The sequence below is a fragment of the Salvelinus alpinus genome, chromosome 4, assembly GCF_045679555.1.
Source record: "Salvelinus alpinus chromosome 4, SLU_Salpinus.1, whole genome shotgun sequence".
NCBI lineage: Eukaryota > Metazoa > Chordata > Actinopteri > Salmoniformes > Salmonidae > Salvelinus > Salvelinus alpinus.
Window position 1 is genome coordinate 44129363 of NC_092089.1, and position 17123 is coordinate 44146485.

A 17123-nucleotide genomic window follows, 5' to 3' on the forward strand; every position below is an offset into this window, starting at 1 on the left:
AAGAGCACATGATGTTCTGTTTACTTTGCCTGCTGCAAACGTCCACTATAAATGACACTGAAATGCACAGTTGTAGCTGCCACATATTGTTCGTTAAATTAGCAAAGTTAACCAATAATTAACTAACTTGAGACAAATACTTTACCTAAAACGAGTGTTCTGTATTTAAAAATACAACATAAAGCGGAACACAAATTAAATAGGGAGGAAGACTTTTGTTGCGACACAAGGTAAGGGTGAAAGTTGAAGGGTATGTTGTCAACATGGCATCTGGCATTAGTGCAAAGCATGGATTATTAACCACAAAATGTTCGGTGTTTCACTCACTCCAAAGAAAGATATTGCCACACGCTATTTGCATTCAACGACCTACAGAAGTGAAATGTCTACGAGCTTCAACAAACTCTACTATAGAGTCGCAGCACAACGAAAAATACTGTATCGATATTGTGAGGTAAGCAAGCTAACTTGCTAGCTAGCTAAATATGGCTCCAAATGGTATGACTTGCAAGCATCTTTCTATGCACACATTGCATGGGCCCTCTGTGACTGGCTACATTGTCTCTCTGTGACTGGCTACATTGTCTCTCTGTGACTGGCTACATTGTCTCTCTGTGACTGGCTACATTGTCCAAATTTTCCTCATTGAAATGCTTTGAAGAGAATTGGAATTTCAGTTTATATACTGAATTGAAATGGAATTGACCCCAACCCTGGCTAGTTGTTTGTTTTTGTTACATGTGTTACTGCATCCAATGTTTTCATTGCGAAGAAGTTAGTCCACCACTAGCATTACACTTGACTTGTTTCGATTAACTTGCCTGTGTTCACTGCCTTGTTTCCCCAGGTCTCGGGACTATGACGGTTTTGTGTCCTCCCTGCTTCTCCCTGAGGATGCCCGGCGCTCCTCACTGGCCCTGAGGGCCTTCAATGTCGAGCTGGCTCAGGCAGGTATTCCAGCATGTTCAGTACTGAGTGCCTTCAGAAAGTATTCATACCCCTTGACTTGTTCCACATTTTGTGTTACAGCCTGAATTCAAAATGGAATATATATACACTGCTCAAAAAAATAAAGGGAACACTTAAACAACACAATGTAACTCCAAGTCAATCACACTTCTGTGAAATCAAACTGTCCACTTAGGAAGCAACACTGATTGACAATAAATTTCACATGCTGTTGTGCAAATGGAATAGACAAAAGGTGGAAATTATAGGCAATTAGCAAGACACCCCCAATAAAGGAGTGGTTCTGCAGGTGGTGACCACAGACCACTTCTCAGCTCCTATGCTTCCTGGCTGATGTTTTGGTCACTTTTGAATGCTGGCGGTGCTTTCACTCTAGTGGTAGCATGAGACGGAGTCTACAACCCACACAAGTGGCTCAGGTAGTGCAGTTCATCCAGGATGGCACATCAATGCGAGCTGTGGCAAAAAGGTTTGCTGTGTCTGTCAGCGTAGTGTCCCGAGCATGGAGGCGCTACCAGGAGACAGGCCAGTACATCAAGAGACGTGGAGGTGGCCGTAGGAGGGCAACAACCCAGCAGCAGGACCGCTACCTCCGCCTTTGTGCAAGGAGGAGCACTGCCCGAGCCCTGCAAAATGACCTCCAGCAGGCCACAAATGTGCATGTGTCTGCTCAAACGGTCAGAAACAGACTCCATGAGGGTGGTATGAGGGCCCGACGTCCACAGGTGGGGGCCTGCTGGAGGTCATTTTGCAGGGCTCGGGCAAAAATATATATATTTTTTTAAATATCACCCATCTTAACACAATACACAATAATGACAAAGTGAGAGAAAAAAATTCAAATGTATTTAAAATTAAATACAGAAATATCTTGTTTATATAAGTATTCATACCCCTGAGTCAATACTTTGTAGAAGCACCTTTGGCAGCGATTACAACTCAGTCTTTCTGGGTAAGTCTCTAAGAGCTTTGAACACCTGGATTGTGCAACATTGGCCATTATAATTTTCTAAATTCTTCAAGCTCTGTCAAATTGGTTGTTGATGATTGCTAGATAACCTCTTTCAGGTCTTGCTATACATTTTTAAAGCAGATTTAAGTCAAAACTGTAACTCGGACACTCAGTAACATTCACTGTCTTCTTGGTAAGCAACTCAAGTGTAGATTTGGCCTTGTTTTAGGTTATGGTCCTGCTGAAAGGTGAATTTGTCTTCCAATGTCTGTTGGAAAGCAGACTGAACCAGGTTTTCCTTTAGGATGTTGCCTGTGCTTAGCTCTATTTTATTTTTTATCCCCAAAAACTCCCTATTCCTGGCCGATGATATGCAAACCCATAACATGACGCAGCCACCACCATGCTTGAAAATATGAAGAGTGGAACTCAGTGATGTGTTGGATATGCCCCAAACATAACACTTTTTATTCAGGACATAAAGGTCATATCTTTGCCACATTTTTTGCAGTTTTACTTTAGTGCCATATTGCAAACAGGATGCCTGTTTTGGAATATATTTATTCTGTACAGGCTTCCTCCTTTTCACTCTTGTCAATTAGGTTAGTATTGTGGAGTAACTACAATGTTGTTGATCCATCCTCCATTTTCACAGCCATTAAACTCTGTAATGGTTTTAGTCATCATTGGCCTCATGGTGAAATCCCTGAGCGGTTTACTTCCTCTCCGGCAACTGAGTTAGGAATGACGCCTGTATCTTTGTAGTGACTGGGTGTATTGATACACTATCCAAAGTGTAATTAATAACTTCACCATGCTCAAAGGGATTTTCAATGTCTGCTTTTTTTATTTTAGCCATCTACCAATAGGTGCCCTTCTTTGCGAGGCATTGGAAAACCTCCCCAGTCTTTGTGGTTGAATCTGTGTTTGAAATTCACTGCTCGACTAAGGAAACTTACAATGATCTGTATGTGTGGGGTACAGAGATGAGGTAATCATTCAAAAATCATGTTAAACACTATTGCACACACAGTGAGTCCATGCAGCTTATTATGTGACTTGTTTATTACATTTTTAATCCTGAACCTATTTTGGCTTGCCATAACAAATGGGTTGAATGCTTATTGACTCAATACATTTCAGGTTTTAATTTTGTAAACATTTGTAAACATTTAGAAAAACATAATTCCACTTTGACATTATGGGGTATTGTGTGTAGGCCAGTGACCAAAAAAACTCAATTTAATCAATTTTAAATTCAAGCTGTAACACAAAATGTGTAAAGAGTTGAGGGGTGTGAATACTTTCTGAAGGCGCTGTATGAATAAATATACATATATTGGAAATTATGATACTATAATCCTCAATGGGGTGGTCATATGTCCAATACATGTCCAGAGCTAAGTGTTGATGTTCAGGCATCCTGCTATTGAAGGTAATGCTGTTATGTCTAGAATAATACATCAACCTATAGACCTAGATATGAACATGGATAACAGTGAGTGAATGGTCTAGTAAAGCAATACATTTTTCGTGCAACTCTATATGCCTAACAGTTTAAACTCATTCAATGAAGTCTTCTGAAAGGGATTGAGAAAACCCTCATTTTTTGTTTCTCTCCAAGGTGAAGGACTCTGTTTCCCAGAAGACTATAGGTCTGATGCGGATGCAGTTCTGGAAGACTACAGTGGAGGAGATCTACAGGGACGACCCCCCAGTGCAGCCTGTCAGTGCAGAACTATGGAGGGTCTGTCTGGAGTAGACGTTTTCATTTTCAGTGCTGAATTTGCAACTGTGGCTATTACAGTCGACTGTATATCGTTTGGACTTTGCATATAGCCTGGTTTCTTCCTAGGTTCTGGCCTTTCTAGGGAGTTTTTCCTAGCCACCGTGCTTCTACACCTGCATTGCTTGCTGTTTGGGGTTTTAGGCTGGGTTTCTGTACAGCACTTTGAGATATCAGCTGATGTAAGAAGGGCTTTATAAATACATTTGATTTGATGCATAGCATTAAACATAGCTTTTCCAATGCATTCGATGTGTACTGTTTTAAACATCTTCAAATGTCTCCTTTTGCAGGCGGTGAAGAAACACTACCTGACAAAGAGGTGGATGCTTAGGATAATCTCTGAGAGAGTAAGCAAATGTTGCATTTTAGGTCATGGATTTGTGTGGATTCAATTCTAGTTCTGTTTCATTTATTTGAATAATGTCTCTACTGTTGCCAACAGGAGAAAGACATGGAAGACAGAGCTTATAGAAACCTCCAGGAGTTGGAGGCCTATTCAGACAATACCCAGTCCTCACTACTGTACCTTCTTCTGGAGAGTTTAGGTGTGCAGGTGTATCTGTGTTTTGTGCTTGACTCCACTGACTGAAGAGAATGTACAGCATGTGCATTGTTCTGTTCCCGAGGGGGGGTGGGGGGGGGGGCATCGAATTTATAGTCACAATTAACTTCCCAGTGTTCAAGTACCTCTTTAGAAATGATGAGAATCGTGCTTGCCAATGCAGCACATTGACTAAAATGAGAAAGATGAGAATTGCAGCCACCGAATGGAACATTGCCTGGAACTTTAATTGTGCCTTGTCTAATGATACCATGTCTTCCATGGCGTTACAGAGCGCTCTATGCATAATTGCACATTGAAAATGCCATCAGAATGAATCAATATAGCCACTGATCTCCTGTAGATTTTTGTTGAAAGGCTGGACAACAGAAATTACCCATAATTTCCACTCTACATGAAATGAATGACTATGACTCTGCTCCTTCCCTCTCTGGAAGAACCCTGACAGGAACAGTCACATTATACTGTGGATGTACGGTGCATTCGGAAAGTTTTCAGACCCCTTGACTTTTTCCACATGTTACTTTACAGCCTTATTTGTCATACCCAAATAGACTCGAGGCTGTAATCGCTGCCAAATGTTCTTCAACAAAGTACTGAGTAAAGGGTCTGAATACTTATGAAATATTACATTTATATCAAACATTTCTGAAAACCTTTATTTTCTTTATCAGTATGGGGTATTGTGTGTAGATTGAGGAAAAAACAAAAAATGTAATCAATTTTAGAATAAGGCTGTAACATAACAGAATGTGGCAAATCAAGGGGTCTGTATACTTTCCCGAATGCCCTGTATACAAAATAATGATTACTTATGCAGATTGTTTTATGACTTGAGAGGGAGACTTAGAAGCAGGTCAAGCTGTATTTACTTGCGCGATTAATTAAGTGGCATTTCTGAATCTCAAGTACCTGCGTTTCTGTCAATCATTCGCATGTTCTTTTGTGGAATGTCATTATTTTGCCCCCCTCTGCAAAGGAACCTGTCACACTTGTTCCAGTCTAATTGACTAGAAGAGTCATCTGACTCAAAGCCTCAACCTATTTCAAGTACTGGGCACTCAGCATGAAAGCATTTCCCAGTTATTAATATCAAAGTGTGTGCGCTTAATTGTTGTGATAAATAGTACATACAAGAGAACAGTGTCTGCTTAAGGTTTTAGCATGGTTCTAGTCAATCAAAAACAGTAACTAGGTTTCTGAAGTAAACTAGAAGACATTCTTCTTGTACCTAGACAAAGTGTATTTAATACAATAGAGTTTATTTGTTTTAAAAGGGGTGCTATGTTTTAACTTTAGTTATTTTCTGCCTTCCCTGATTCCCTTTGTGTGTGGTGTTTTTGTCCAGGTGTGAAAGATGTCCATGCTGATCATGCTGCCAGCCACATTGGTAAGGCCCAGGGGATCGTGATGTGCCTAAGAGCCACGCCTTACAACAGCAGCAGACGCAAAGTCTACCTACCTATGGACATCTGCATGCTGGTGAGTGACCATATCTGCAGAAGAGGTATCAAAATGATGACTTTCCTGCTGGTGACGTTTTGTACAGATGGATGCCATACTGCCATTCCAGAGAGATATATATCTAACACACACACACACACACAGGCCTTTATGTCACATGATATTCCAGCTAGACCGGTTTGGCATTATCAACACAGTGAGGGAGTGTGTCACTACTCCAAATGCAGTATGCCAGAGGCACAGTTATAATGAAACCCTATGACAAATGCACTGGCTGTAGTTACAAGTCAAATTCACAGCTTTGTCTGATCCATCTGTCAACAAGGCCTCTGAGCCACAGCTGAAGTGACAGGGGACTGTGTGCAGCTGGTTTATGATGTGACATCAGGAGATGTTTTTACCCCTACTAGTCCAGTGTGTGTGACATTAGTGACCTCGTCAGGTTTATGGAGGCCTCCAGGTCATTTGCCTAGCACTATTGTTTTGACACCTGGGGGCACTATTGTAACATCATAAAGGTCTAGTCCTGAGCTCAACTGAAGCTCCACCCCCCACATTAAAGCTCGCTAAAGCCTGGTGGGTTTTCTCCACTTTCTGTGTCATTAAGGGACAGTGAGTGCTTTGCAATTTCCCAGTTATTTTCATCCGGTCATAAGTTCATTGCTCTGGTCGTAAGCGGAAGGGACTGTTGGTGTCCAGGGGTTTAACTACTGCAGCCTCTGTCTGTGGTGATGTTACATTTATACAGGCTTTGGCAGTGGACCCTCTGTATGTTTGTTTTGTTGTTGCTCCCATTGCTTGACAACAGCTTCTAGCCTAGCTAATAACTTGCAATACCAAGCTTCATTGCATTCAAATAGTATTGAAGTTCCCTGACTTGATTGTTTAGTTTGTCAAGCTAACGTGTGTAGCAGCATGTCTACAGACACCGACTGCCTTGTGTTTTTGGGCAATACAAATCTCCTTGTTCTCATATTATTGTTAAACTATATCAAACTAAACTCCTTATTTGTGGAATAAGATTCAGATTACCCTTTTTATATATATTTTTTGCTGTCAAACTATCCGACTTCTACTCAGTTTCTAAACAACTTCTGTCTATCAGGGGGCTGATGGCCACAGTGCCGTAAACAGACCTCAGGGCAGCCTGAGGCCATAATAACAGTTTAAAGGAGAGAGAACTGAGATCTGACAATTGCTATACATGCCGTGAATAATGGAGATAATTATCGAGAGCTTCACTTTATTCGCCCCATTTAGAGGCCATATGCTCTCAGCATGAACAATTGGTTTGCTCGGCTAGATTAGTGGTTTGAAGGAACAAATCTCTCCTGTGTGAATAAGTGGTGTGAACAAAGGTGTGTGTGTGTGTGTGTCACCACCAGCACAGAGCCTCCCAGGAGGACTTCATCCGAGGAAGCCGGGAACAGAATGTGAGAGACGTGGTATATGACATTGCCAGCCAAGCCCACGTACACCTACAACACGTACGTACCCTCATGACATCAGGACAGTGTTCCTCCAATGTTATTTGATGGGCTGTTCTTGCCGAACAGATTTACTGCTTGGCTGAAAAACCCAGTCTTCAATAAGATTTGATTCAATTACATTTTTCATCCAGTCCTGATAAAAAAAATTAAAAAAATGGAGGGCTCTGACAATGTGTTCTCATGTGGGATCAGTCGTTTTCTCTCATGGTTACTACAATGCGTTTTTTACCTGTACGACACATACACTACCGTTCAAAAGTTTGGGGTCACTTAGAAATGTCCTTGTTTTTGAAAGAAAAGCAAAAAAAAATTGTCCATTAAAATAACATCAAATTGATCAGAAATACAGTGTAGACATTGTTAATGTTGTAAATGACTATTGTAGCTGGAAACGGCAGATTTTTTATGGAATATCTACATAGGCGTACAGAGGCCCATTATCAGCAACCATCACTCCTGTGTTCCAATGGCACGTTGTGTTAGCCTTTTAAAATGATAAACTTGGATTAGCTAATTGATCATTAGAAAACCCTTTTGCAATTATGTTAGCACAGCTGAAAACTGTTGCTGATTTAAAGAAGCAATAAAACTGGCCTTCTTTAGACTAGTTGAGTATCTGGATCATCAGCATTTGTGGGTTTGATTACAGGCTCAAAATGGCCAGAAACAAAGGACTTTCTTCTGAAACTAGTCAGTCTATTCTTGTTCTGAGAAATGAAGGCTATTCCATGGGAGAAATTTCCAAGAAACTGAAGATCTCGTACAACGCTGTGAATGCCAAAGGTCTGCAAGGCTGTAATTGCTGCAAATCGAGAATTCTTTGAAAACAAATTTTGAAGGACACAATTTATTATTTCAATGGAAAAATCATTATTTATAACCTTGTCAATGTCTTGACTATATTTCCTATTCATTTTGCAACTAATTTCAAGTCTGTTTTCCATGAAAACAAGGACATTTCTAAGTGACCCCAAACTTTTGAACGGTAGTGTACATAATCAATTAACGTTGATGATACTTGTAACTTTGTTTTATTGTGAGCTTCAAGTTAATTAAGGCTTGTTTGTACACAAAAGGGATTGAAAAGAGAAGCAGGCCGAAATTAAGTAGCTACTGGTGTTTTGTATATGCATTGATTTTTGCATGTTTTGTATATGCATTGATTTTTGCATGTCTACAGACCTCCATTTGTTATAAAACAGATTATATCTTAATTAGCCTGTGTTGGTCATTTTACTCAGTTTGAACCTTTTGTCTCCACAGGCCAGATCATTCAGCAAGAACATACCATCTTCCGCTTTCCCTGCCTTCCTCCAAACGGTGGGTTGTTGGTGTTATTATTATAAGAATGATTAGCATTTATTGGGTTAGGTTGTGGTCACTGTGACTGACATAACATCTTGAAAAGGGTCATATTTACTAAAACGTTGACCGAAGACAAGACTCATGAACTGATCTATGGGGCTTCTTTAGTCCTGGCACCAGGGAAGAGACCAGGTCTGTGTGTTAGTTTCACTTCAAGTTCTCTTATCATTTTAATCCTCCAACCTAGGTAAGGAGGAGCAGCATCTGTTGAACGGTCCTTTCTCCTCCTCAACCACCTTCCAATATCCTGACATGGCTGTCTTGCCTATCCCTCCCTCCCATCACAGCATGCTCCCCATCAGTTGGCCAGACAGACCTTTTTAATGCTCCAATTTAATCGCACCAGACAGACCACCAAGGGACTGCATTATGGGCTCTTACTACTGGCACTCTCAAAAGCAGTCTGATTCCCCACAGAGAAGAGGCATGAAAGAGAGCAATAAAGGAAGGGCAGAACATATTAACCAGAGCCTTGAGAATGAGGCCAAGGTGAAGAATTTGAGGTCGACAAATGCCCCGCATCGTGTGTTTATGTTTTGAAGGGTGGATGGTCACAATGCTTGAGTGCTCCAACCAGCAGGGGCATGATGGTAATTAGAGAAAGAGAGAACATTAATCCACTCAGTTCTGTGTTCCTCTCTATCCAGGACAATTTCCACAAATATGATGTTCTATTGCTGCCGGTGCTATAACTATGTTAATCTGTTCTGACGCCTTAAAGGCTCCTTCCTCTCAGCTGCTGAGTCATGTTTTACACCGGGCTGACTTTGTGCGTCTAGGGCAAAGAGGAAGCACTTTCTTCAGCTCAGATAATGCTCACTCTAGCTACCACATGTAGAGTATAAGGACTGACACACACACCGCGTGTTGATGCTGTGGATGCTGTTTCCCTCTTTCTGGCTGCTGTTCTAGGTGGTGCTGGAGGACTACCTTCAAAGGGTGCAGCGTGTAGACTTTGATGTGTTCCATCCCAGCCTACAGAAAAGAAACCCACTGATCCCCATCCAGCTTTATATTCGCTCCTGGAAAAAGACCTATTGACCTGTATGGTGGGACCTTATCGTTTGCCCTATTGTAATTTATACCAGGTATAAACATCCGATTTCCCAAAGTCCCGGTCTCGTATGTTGGATTCTAAGTAGACCAATCTACAACAGTGGATTTCAAGAGACTCCTCCATCTATGATGTCAGCACTCCCCAGAAAAGGATTCTGATCTAAAACATGCCTCTGCCATCTAAACCAGTTCACCTGTGTTATTCCCTGTTGTAGACTAGACAGCTGAGGACCACAGACAGATTATTGTAAAGCAATAACTACAGTACTGGAGACTGAACTGATGCCCTGATATATTGAATATTTTCAGTAATAAATCGTGTAGCCATGTTGGTCTGTGTTTTCGCCCCTTTTTAAAGCTTTTAAATAAAGATGTTACAACCATAATAACAGTACTTAAGTCACAATGACATAATGATGACATTTAAATAAAATTTAGAGCTTTTTACGTGACTTAAGTGTGATTATCACTGTCATATTTGTGGAACAGGCTGTATACATTCACAACATAGCTTTTTACCAGCACAAAATGATATGGTACTGTTGTTCCTGACAACCGTTTACAGCTAAAGTAGGATGCAAGTGTGTAATTAGCGTAGTGCTTAGTTTACCAGAGAATTTCCGCCTCCAGTTGATCGTTTTGATCTGGACCAGATGCCAGGTTGTGGAGTTGAAAAGAAAAGGGCCGTTTTGAACGGTTTATGTACTTTTAGGTTTTATTCTTCAAAAGCAGGAAACTCTATAAGGCTTCACCTTAAAGAATGTCACAGAGAGGGCCAGGTCGTTCACCCAGGGTAGTTTTATTATTTATGATAAATGATGTATTTTCCTCCCTGTTGTGAAGTCAGTGTATTCCAGACCCTGATAATGACCTCTTCAGACTAGGCTACCCAAGCCCTTCTGCCCTTAACAGAAGGGAAAGTCCTCCCATCACACTTTTTCTGCCTGGTCTCAATGATGCAGAGAGCTGTTGCCTTCCAGTGATTCATTGGGTTCTATGTTCCCAAGCCACCCTCTGTGCTACTTCTGTCCCCTTAAGGCTGTTTCTCATACATGCAAATCCCTGTGGCCATTCGTTAGATCGATGTTTCATCCTACCATGGCAATTTTGATGCAGTAAATGGACTACTGATAAAATGAAGTTGAAGCAATCCAGTGAAGTCCTGGACAAGTGCCATGTTTTGATGAGAAGGGCCTTGTACTTCCAAAGGGAGAGACAGCGAGAGGGAGAAAGACGCTAGAAGAGACCTAGGATCAAAGGATGTTTGATAGGTTGGTTTATACCCCCACCCAAGATGAGCGAGCATTGTCACAATTTATGAATTTTTCGTCGCCAAGCCTGTGACGGCCAAAATAAAATAACATGCACACAGGCAGAACTCAAATCAAATGCACCTTTTTTTTAAACCAAGATGCCAGCATGTGATGGCCAAATATGGTGTGTGATGGCGAGTCAGTTCTCTATAGTACTGCCACTGTCTCTTTCAGAGAGAGAACACTGGTCTCATCCAAAGTGTTCTATTCCACATTGGTTCAGCGTCATTTTATTTTATACACACATTTATTCAACCAGTGTGTGCCCAGTGGATCAGAATGAAACCAACTTGATTGTCACCTCGCCATTTAACTTCCTGCATTGTGCCGATGTGTTCTCTTGAAAACAGTTTGTTTAATAATGTAGGAATGATGACTTTGTTGAAAAGTGACTTGCAGTCTGAAGGGTGACCTATAATATGCTAAGAAAATGTTTCTTCCAGTAGATGACACTTTTCTTGTCTTACTAAGTATTGCTAGAATGTCAGTGGGGTGGTTCAAGACTAACTGAACTGTGTGAACCTAGAACGATTGGTGTAGTGGCACTGCTGCTGGTACAAAGCATCTGGTCCTGTTATACTTCAAAGGAGGAGAGAGCGAACCAGGTATGAGTCATCAAGCCCCCAACTAGAATGCTAATGATCAAGCATCATTAATAGGTCGTATTATGGTCTGTTGCTGTGGAAACCTGCTCATCCTTCCAAGACTGATAAATTGTGTCAATGGTAAAGATGTTGATTGTTATTCTAAGTACTATAGGCACACTAATCCAAGAGATGTTGACCTGTGGTCTAGATGTACAACTTAATTGCATCAACATGATGCCAATTTTACTTTTATATAACCATTTAGTGTCTAAATGCAGAATTGCATTTGATGGGATTGTCAAGCTAAATAAATTGCTGTGATGCACAACATATTGAGATTAAATGTAAATTGTGTGCTGAACCCTATGTGACTTGACAAGGTTCCCTGTAGTCAAAAGCCTACTAATTCCATATTGCAGGAAATATAGGTCCATCCCAGCTCTTGATCCATTCTGTACCAAACAAAAATATAAATGCAACATGGAACAATTTCAAAGATTTTACTGAGTTACAGTTCATCTAAATTAGATTACGACCTAATGAAAATAAATAAATTAGGTCGTAATCTATGGATTTTAGATGACTGGGAATACAGATATGCATCGATTGGTCACAGGTACCTTTAAGAAAAGTAGGGGCGTGGATCAGAAAATCTGGTGTGACCATCATTTGCTATTTTCCTCTTGAGCTGTCTATCCTCCTGACTGGTGTTTCTTATTTTTAAGAAACTTAATATGCTTCCCTGTATCTCTGCTAAAATCTGGGTAAAAGATTGAAAAGAATGTGAGTCTTATCCAGTACATTTAGTAATTGCTTGCTTTTCTAAAGTCTACCAACCTTGCCAGCTAAAATACAGGTAACTGACAAAATAATGGAAACACTTGAGTAAATGAGAAATACAAAATATATTGAAAGCCGGTGCTTCCACATGTGTGGTTGCTGAGTTAATTAAGCAATTAACATGCCACATTCCCTCAGCAGGGTTGCATAATGAGACAAGAGGGGAAATCATCAGAGAAGAGTAGGCTGGGAATAGATAATGGAATAAACTGAGTTTATCATTTCTCTCTTGTCAAGTCCACTATTCACATTTTATCCTTTGAAATTTCTGGCAGGTAGAGATAATGAATATATCACCCATACCAGTCACAGGACTTCTGTTGCTTCAAACAGGTCCAAACAAACTGCATACTCAGGCCCTAGACATGTTTAAATGAATGCAGTTTAATACATCTGGTCTCCTTCTGTAAACAGCATTTTGATGAGTACATGAATCCTAGAGTGTTATGTAGCATAAGAATTATATTTCTGACTTATCCTGCTGGACACACTGTTCCGGGTTTCGATTCACTAAGGCGTTCGGTTTTTATGGAGATTACAAAATGTATCTCTGGGAGGTACTTAAATACTCCCTGGTTCCCCCACAATAGATGTTTACAGAGGAGCTGTAAAGGACTAACTCTTAAACCACCTGAAAAGCCCTCCCACATGCACCGAACAAACACTACAATCCTTTTAGCCATAGATTTGATGTACTTCTTAAAGCAACTTCTCCTCTTCTATTATTTTCCATGGCAACCTATTTTAGATGTTATTCTATGTCATTACTGTGATGTTACATAAGAACCTCAAGGTTGTATGGGTTTATTCAGAGAACTTGGGTATTTCATGAAGTTCTACTGTTGTGTGGTTTACTGGTTGGAAACACTTGGTTAACATTATGGACTTGATGTAGCCTACAAGATAGAAATGTCAATCACAACAATCGTATGCTGAATATACTGTAAATAACGCTGAAGGAGAGTGCATGCTAAATCAAACACATCAAAAAAGGGGCAACCGAATCAATATCATTAATATTTCATAACTACTTGCTGAGAAAGACAGCAACATCAACTTACACCCCTTAGTCATGGCATCTTGCTTCTCAGATTTTCATATCTAGAGGCAATTACGTTAGTAAATAGAGAGAAACATGGGGAAATATAGTACATTGTTTTTTATAAGCACTGGACATATACACTAAGTCTCTTAAAGCTGATAGTGTTTTGTCATTTAGGAGTGTCAAATGAAGAAAATGAAGAAATTGAAATACTGGATGTGCTCCTTTCATCTGCTGCTGGGTTATGAGTGTAATGAAAATGGCTCTGCGTTCTGCTAATTTAATTTTGTCACATAGTATGCCTACTTTTCACATAATTGTTGTCAAAGTGGACTTCACCCCATAGTAACACTGTATGTGATAGGCTGTGAAAGTGCTTGACAGAAAGCTCAAATATTATTTTTGAACTGTTACCCTTTTTAGCTCTTGTGTGAATAATGTAGAAGCCTGCTGTGGCCTGCTATAATCACTTCAGGGGCTACTTCTTGATAACCAATTTGTTCTTATATTTCCAGTATCAGCATGAAGCTCATGGTGGTTAGGCTAGTTAGTTAGGCTAGTTATAGCCTTGGATAATGAAGGAAGAGTGAAAAAAAAAAAATAATGACATGAGAGAGGGAAGACAAATGCCTTTGGACTCTCTTAGATTAAGGTCAATCTTATTCACTCAGCTGAAGAAAGGATCCTTATTCCCATCATTTGTTTTGCACTTTACATTTTGAAAGCTATTTATTGAAGTGAAGTAAACATGAGCCTTTTCATCTAAACAACAAAGGTAATAATGCCACAAATTAAGTCTGAGGTATGTCAGCGCCGTGTTGCCTGTTAGCTACTGCGAGACCCATAATCAAAGGTTATTTCAGTAGAACTATTGTGTCTTTCTAAAGAGGATTGTAGGTAACTTCAATGTGTGTGTGTGTGTGTGTGTGTGAGAGAAAGAGAGCGTGTGTGCATGTATTGCAGTGCAGTCGCTCTGTCTCTCTCTCCCTCTCTCTGCGGTGACGTACAAATGTCAACCTCACCATGTGTATGTACATTTATTGCAGTCTCTCTCTCTCTCTTTGTCAACTTCACCATTGGTCCAGATGCCTTAGTAACATATGTAATTCTGAGAAGAAAGAGGATATACAGTATACTGAACAAAAATATAAACGCAACATGCAACGATTTTACCTAGTTACAGTTCAAATAAGGAAATCTGTCAATGGAAATAAATAAATTAGGCTCTAATCTATAGATTTCACATGACTGGGCAGGGGCGCAGCCATGGCTGGCGCCTGGGAGGGCATAGGCTCACCCATTTGGGAGCCAGGCCCACCCACTGGGGAGCCAAGCCCAGCCAATCAGATTGAGTTTTTCCCCACAAATTTATTACAGAGAGAAATACTCCTCGGTTCCATCAGCTGTCTGGATGGCTGGTCTCAGACGATCCCGCAGGTGAAGAAGCCAGATGTGGAGGTTCTGGACTGGCATGGTTAAACATGGTCGGCGTAAGTGAGCCCAACTGGATGTACTGACAAATTTTCTAAAACGACGTTGTAACAAAAAATATAAAGGCAACATGTAAAGTCTTGTTCCCGTGTTTCATGAGCTGAAAGAAAAGATCCCAGACATAGAGAAATGGTAGAGAAAGGTGGACATTCCTGCAGTCAGCATGCAAATTGCACGCTCCCTCAAAACTTGAGACATCTGTGGCATCTGTGACTAAACTGCACATTTTAGAGTGGCCTTTTATTGTCCCCAGCACAAGGTGCACATGTGTAATGATCATGCTTTTTAATCAGCTTCTTGATATGCCACACCTGTCAAGTGGATGGATTATCTTGCCAAAAGAGAAATTAACACTAACACAGATGTAAACAAATTTGTGCACAACATTTGAGATACATTTTTGTGTGTATGGAAAATGTATTGGATCTTTTATTTCAGCTCAAGAAACATGGGAACAACACTTTACATGTTGCCTTTATATTTGTGTTCAGTATATATTGGTCTCATGGCCTTAGAAGGGGCTAAGCAGAGAATCTTGGTAGGGGATAAAAACCATCTGCACAGAAACGTGACTGGCACACTTTCCAGGGCTTTCCTCCTAACTCCAGGTGTAGTACAAACAATTAATAAATAACCTGTCTTTGTTTACAATGGGTCTAAAGAGAGGGGACGCTGCCACGAATTTCAAATAAGCAAACCTAAACTTTCCTTACAATAGCTACTATTCACATTTGCAGTTGCAGTGCAGTTCTTTTAAATTAGCTAACAGTGGTGATGTTTTCAAGATGATTATTTTTAATTTTTGCCACAAATGGTAAGACGGACAACAAAATCTCTGCTATCGCCACCTTGTGTATGTTGCTATTCGTGGGTCTAGGACATATGGACCTGCTAGAGCAAGGGGGCCGTACTTCTGGCCCATGAGACATTAAAAATCCGGCCCATGAGACATAAAAATAAAATTATACATATTTTGTTGCTCGTTTTTCTCCACAATTTCGTGGTATCCAATTGTCCTATCGCTGCAACTCCCGTATGGACTCGGGAGAGGCGAAGGTCGAGAGCCGTGGGTCCTCCAAAACACGACCCAGCCAAGCCGCACTGTTTCTTGACACAATGCCCACTTAAGCCGGAAGCCAGCCGCACCAATGTGTTGGAGGAAATACCGTACACCTGGCGACCGTGTCAGTGTGCATGCGCCCGGCCCACCACAGGAGTTGCTGGAGCACGATGGGACAAGGAAATCTCGGCCTTCCAAACCCTCTCCTAACCCGGACGATGCTGGGCCAATTGTGCGCCGCCTCATGGGTCTCCCAGTCACGGCCAGCTGTGACACAGCCTGGGATTGAACCCGGGTCTGTAGTGATGCCTTAGACCGCTGCGCTACTTGGGAGGCCCCGCAAAGGGATTTTAACAAACAATTGATCCCCCCCAAAAATGCATCCCTCTGTTGAATTTCAAAATCCCGATGTGGCCCTCAGTCAAAAAGTTTGCCCATACACCCCTGTGTTAGAGCGTCATGTTACTAAAGGTGCGCGTTGCTCCCCCCAAAAAGGATCCAGCCAAGCGCATGCACGCTCCTAGATCTATGAAGTGAACTGAGGAGAGACCTTTAAGCGCACAGCTAGCGCGCGAGTGGGGGGGCGAAGAGCATATGCGCGATGGTTCTCATGTGAATGGTCAGTCGCCACGAAAAAGAGTGGCAGCGCAAGGCTGGATATCAGAGAAGAAACTCATGATTGCAGCTCCGCGGAGCCGTAATCCCAAAAACGAAATTTAAGACCGGTTTAGAAAAATTCCAACTCTGCTCAAGATTACCACTGGCAACGTTTGAATATTTTCTCCCTGTGTGTATGTGCGTGCGCGTACGAGTGGGTGTATGCGTAATCAGATTGACAATGATGGACACTTCGGCCTGCCTATAGGACACCTATAATAGAACAGACGCATTACACATCTTCTTCATCATCATCGTATTCATTCCTTTCAGGCTACCATTTTAATATCCAACTATTATAATTTCTGCACAAAACAAATTAATATGCTGCCATGTTCTTGTTAATGTTGAGATTGACCCTCTGCGCCCTCACACGCCGCTCTACCCCAAAGTAGCCTATCAGAGTGAGGTGAGGTGTAGCTCCCGTCTGTGATTATGGTGATAATAGAAAGTGCGACTTCCACCCATCTGAACAGGCTCCCTAAA

General features: G+C 41.1%; 1 protein-coding gene across 3 annotated transcripts; it reads left to right on the forward strand.

Annotated features, from left to right (window-relative positions):
- Nucleotides 1-218: 218 nt before the first annotated feature.
- Nucleotides 219-9978, forward strand: LOC139573637 (NADH dehydrogenase (ubiquinone) complex I, assembly factor 6-like). 3 transcript variants are annotated; one of them, XM_071397311.1, is made up of 10 exons: nt 219-454; nt 848-951; nt 3546-3668; nt 3777-3889; nt 4001-4057; nt 4153-4255; nt 5621-5754; nt 7122-7223; nt 8490-8546; nt 9504-9978. In XM_071397311.1, exons 1-10 carry the CDS (start codon nt 264-266, stop codon nt 9630-9632), a joined length of 1113 nt encoding a protein of 370 aa, XP_071253412.1. In that variant the 5' UTR covers nt 219-263; the 3' UTR covers nt 9633-9978. The 3 variants fall into 3 exon arrangements, with proteins under 3 accessions (XP_071253412.1, XP_071253413.1, XP_071253414.1); XM_071397312.1 differs by lacking the exon at nt 3777-3889 and having other exon boundaries at nt 220-454; nt 848-947; XM_071397313.1 differs by lacking the exon at nt 3777-3889 and having other exon boundaries at nt 236-454.
- Nucleotides 9979-17123: the final 7145 nt, after the last annotated feature.

What these genes read in the sequence shown, in the direction of transcription:
- LOC139573637 (XM_071397311.1), top strand. Translation starts at nt 264, where the DNA reads ATGGCATCTGGCATTAGTGCAAAGCATGGATTATTAACCACAAAATGT. An exon ending in TGTCGAGCTGGCTCAGGCAG is followed by an intron (nt 952 to 3,545) that starts GTATTCCAGCAT and finishes TTTCTCTCCAAG; the next exon opens with GTGAAGGACTCTGTTTCCCA. An exon ending in CCTTCTTCTGGAGAGTTTAG is followed by an intron (nt 4,256 to 5,620) that starts GTGTGCAGGTGT and finishes GTTTTTGTCCAG; the next exon opens with GTGTGAAAGATGTCCATGCT.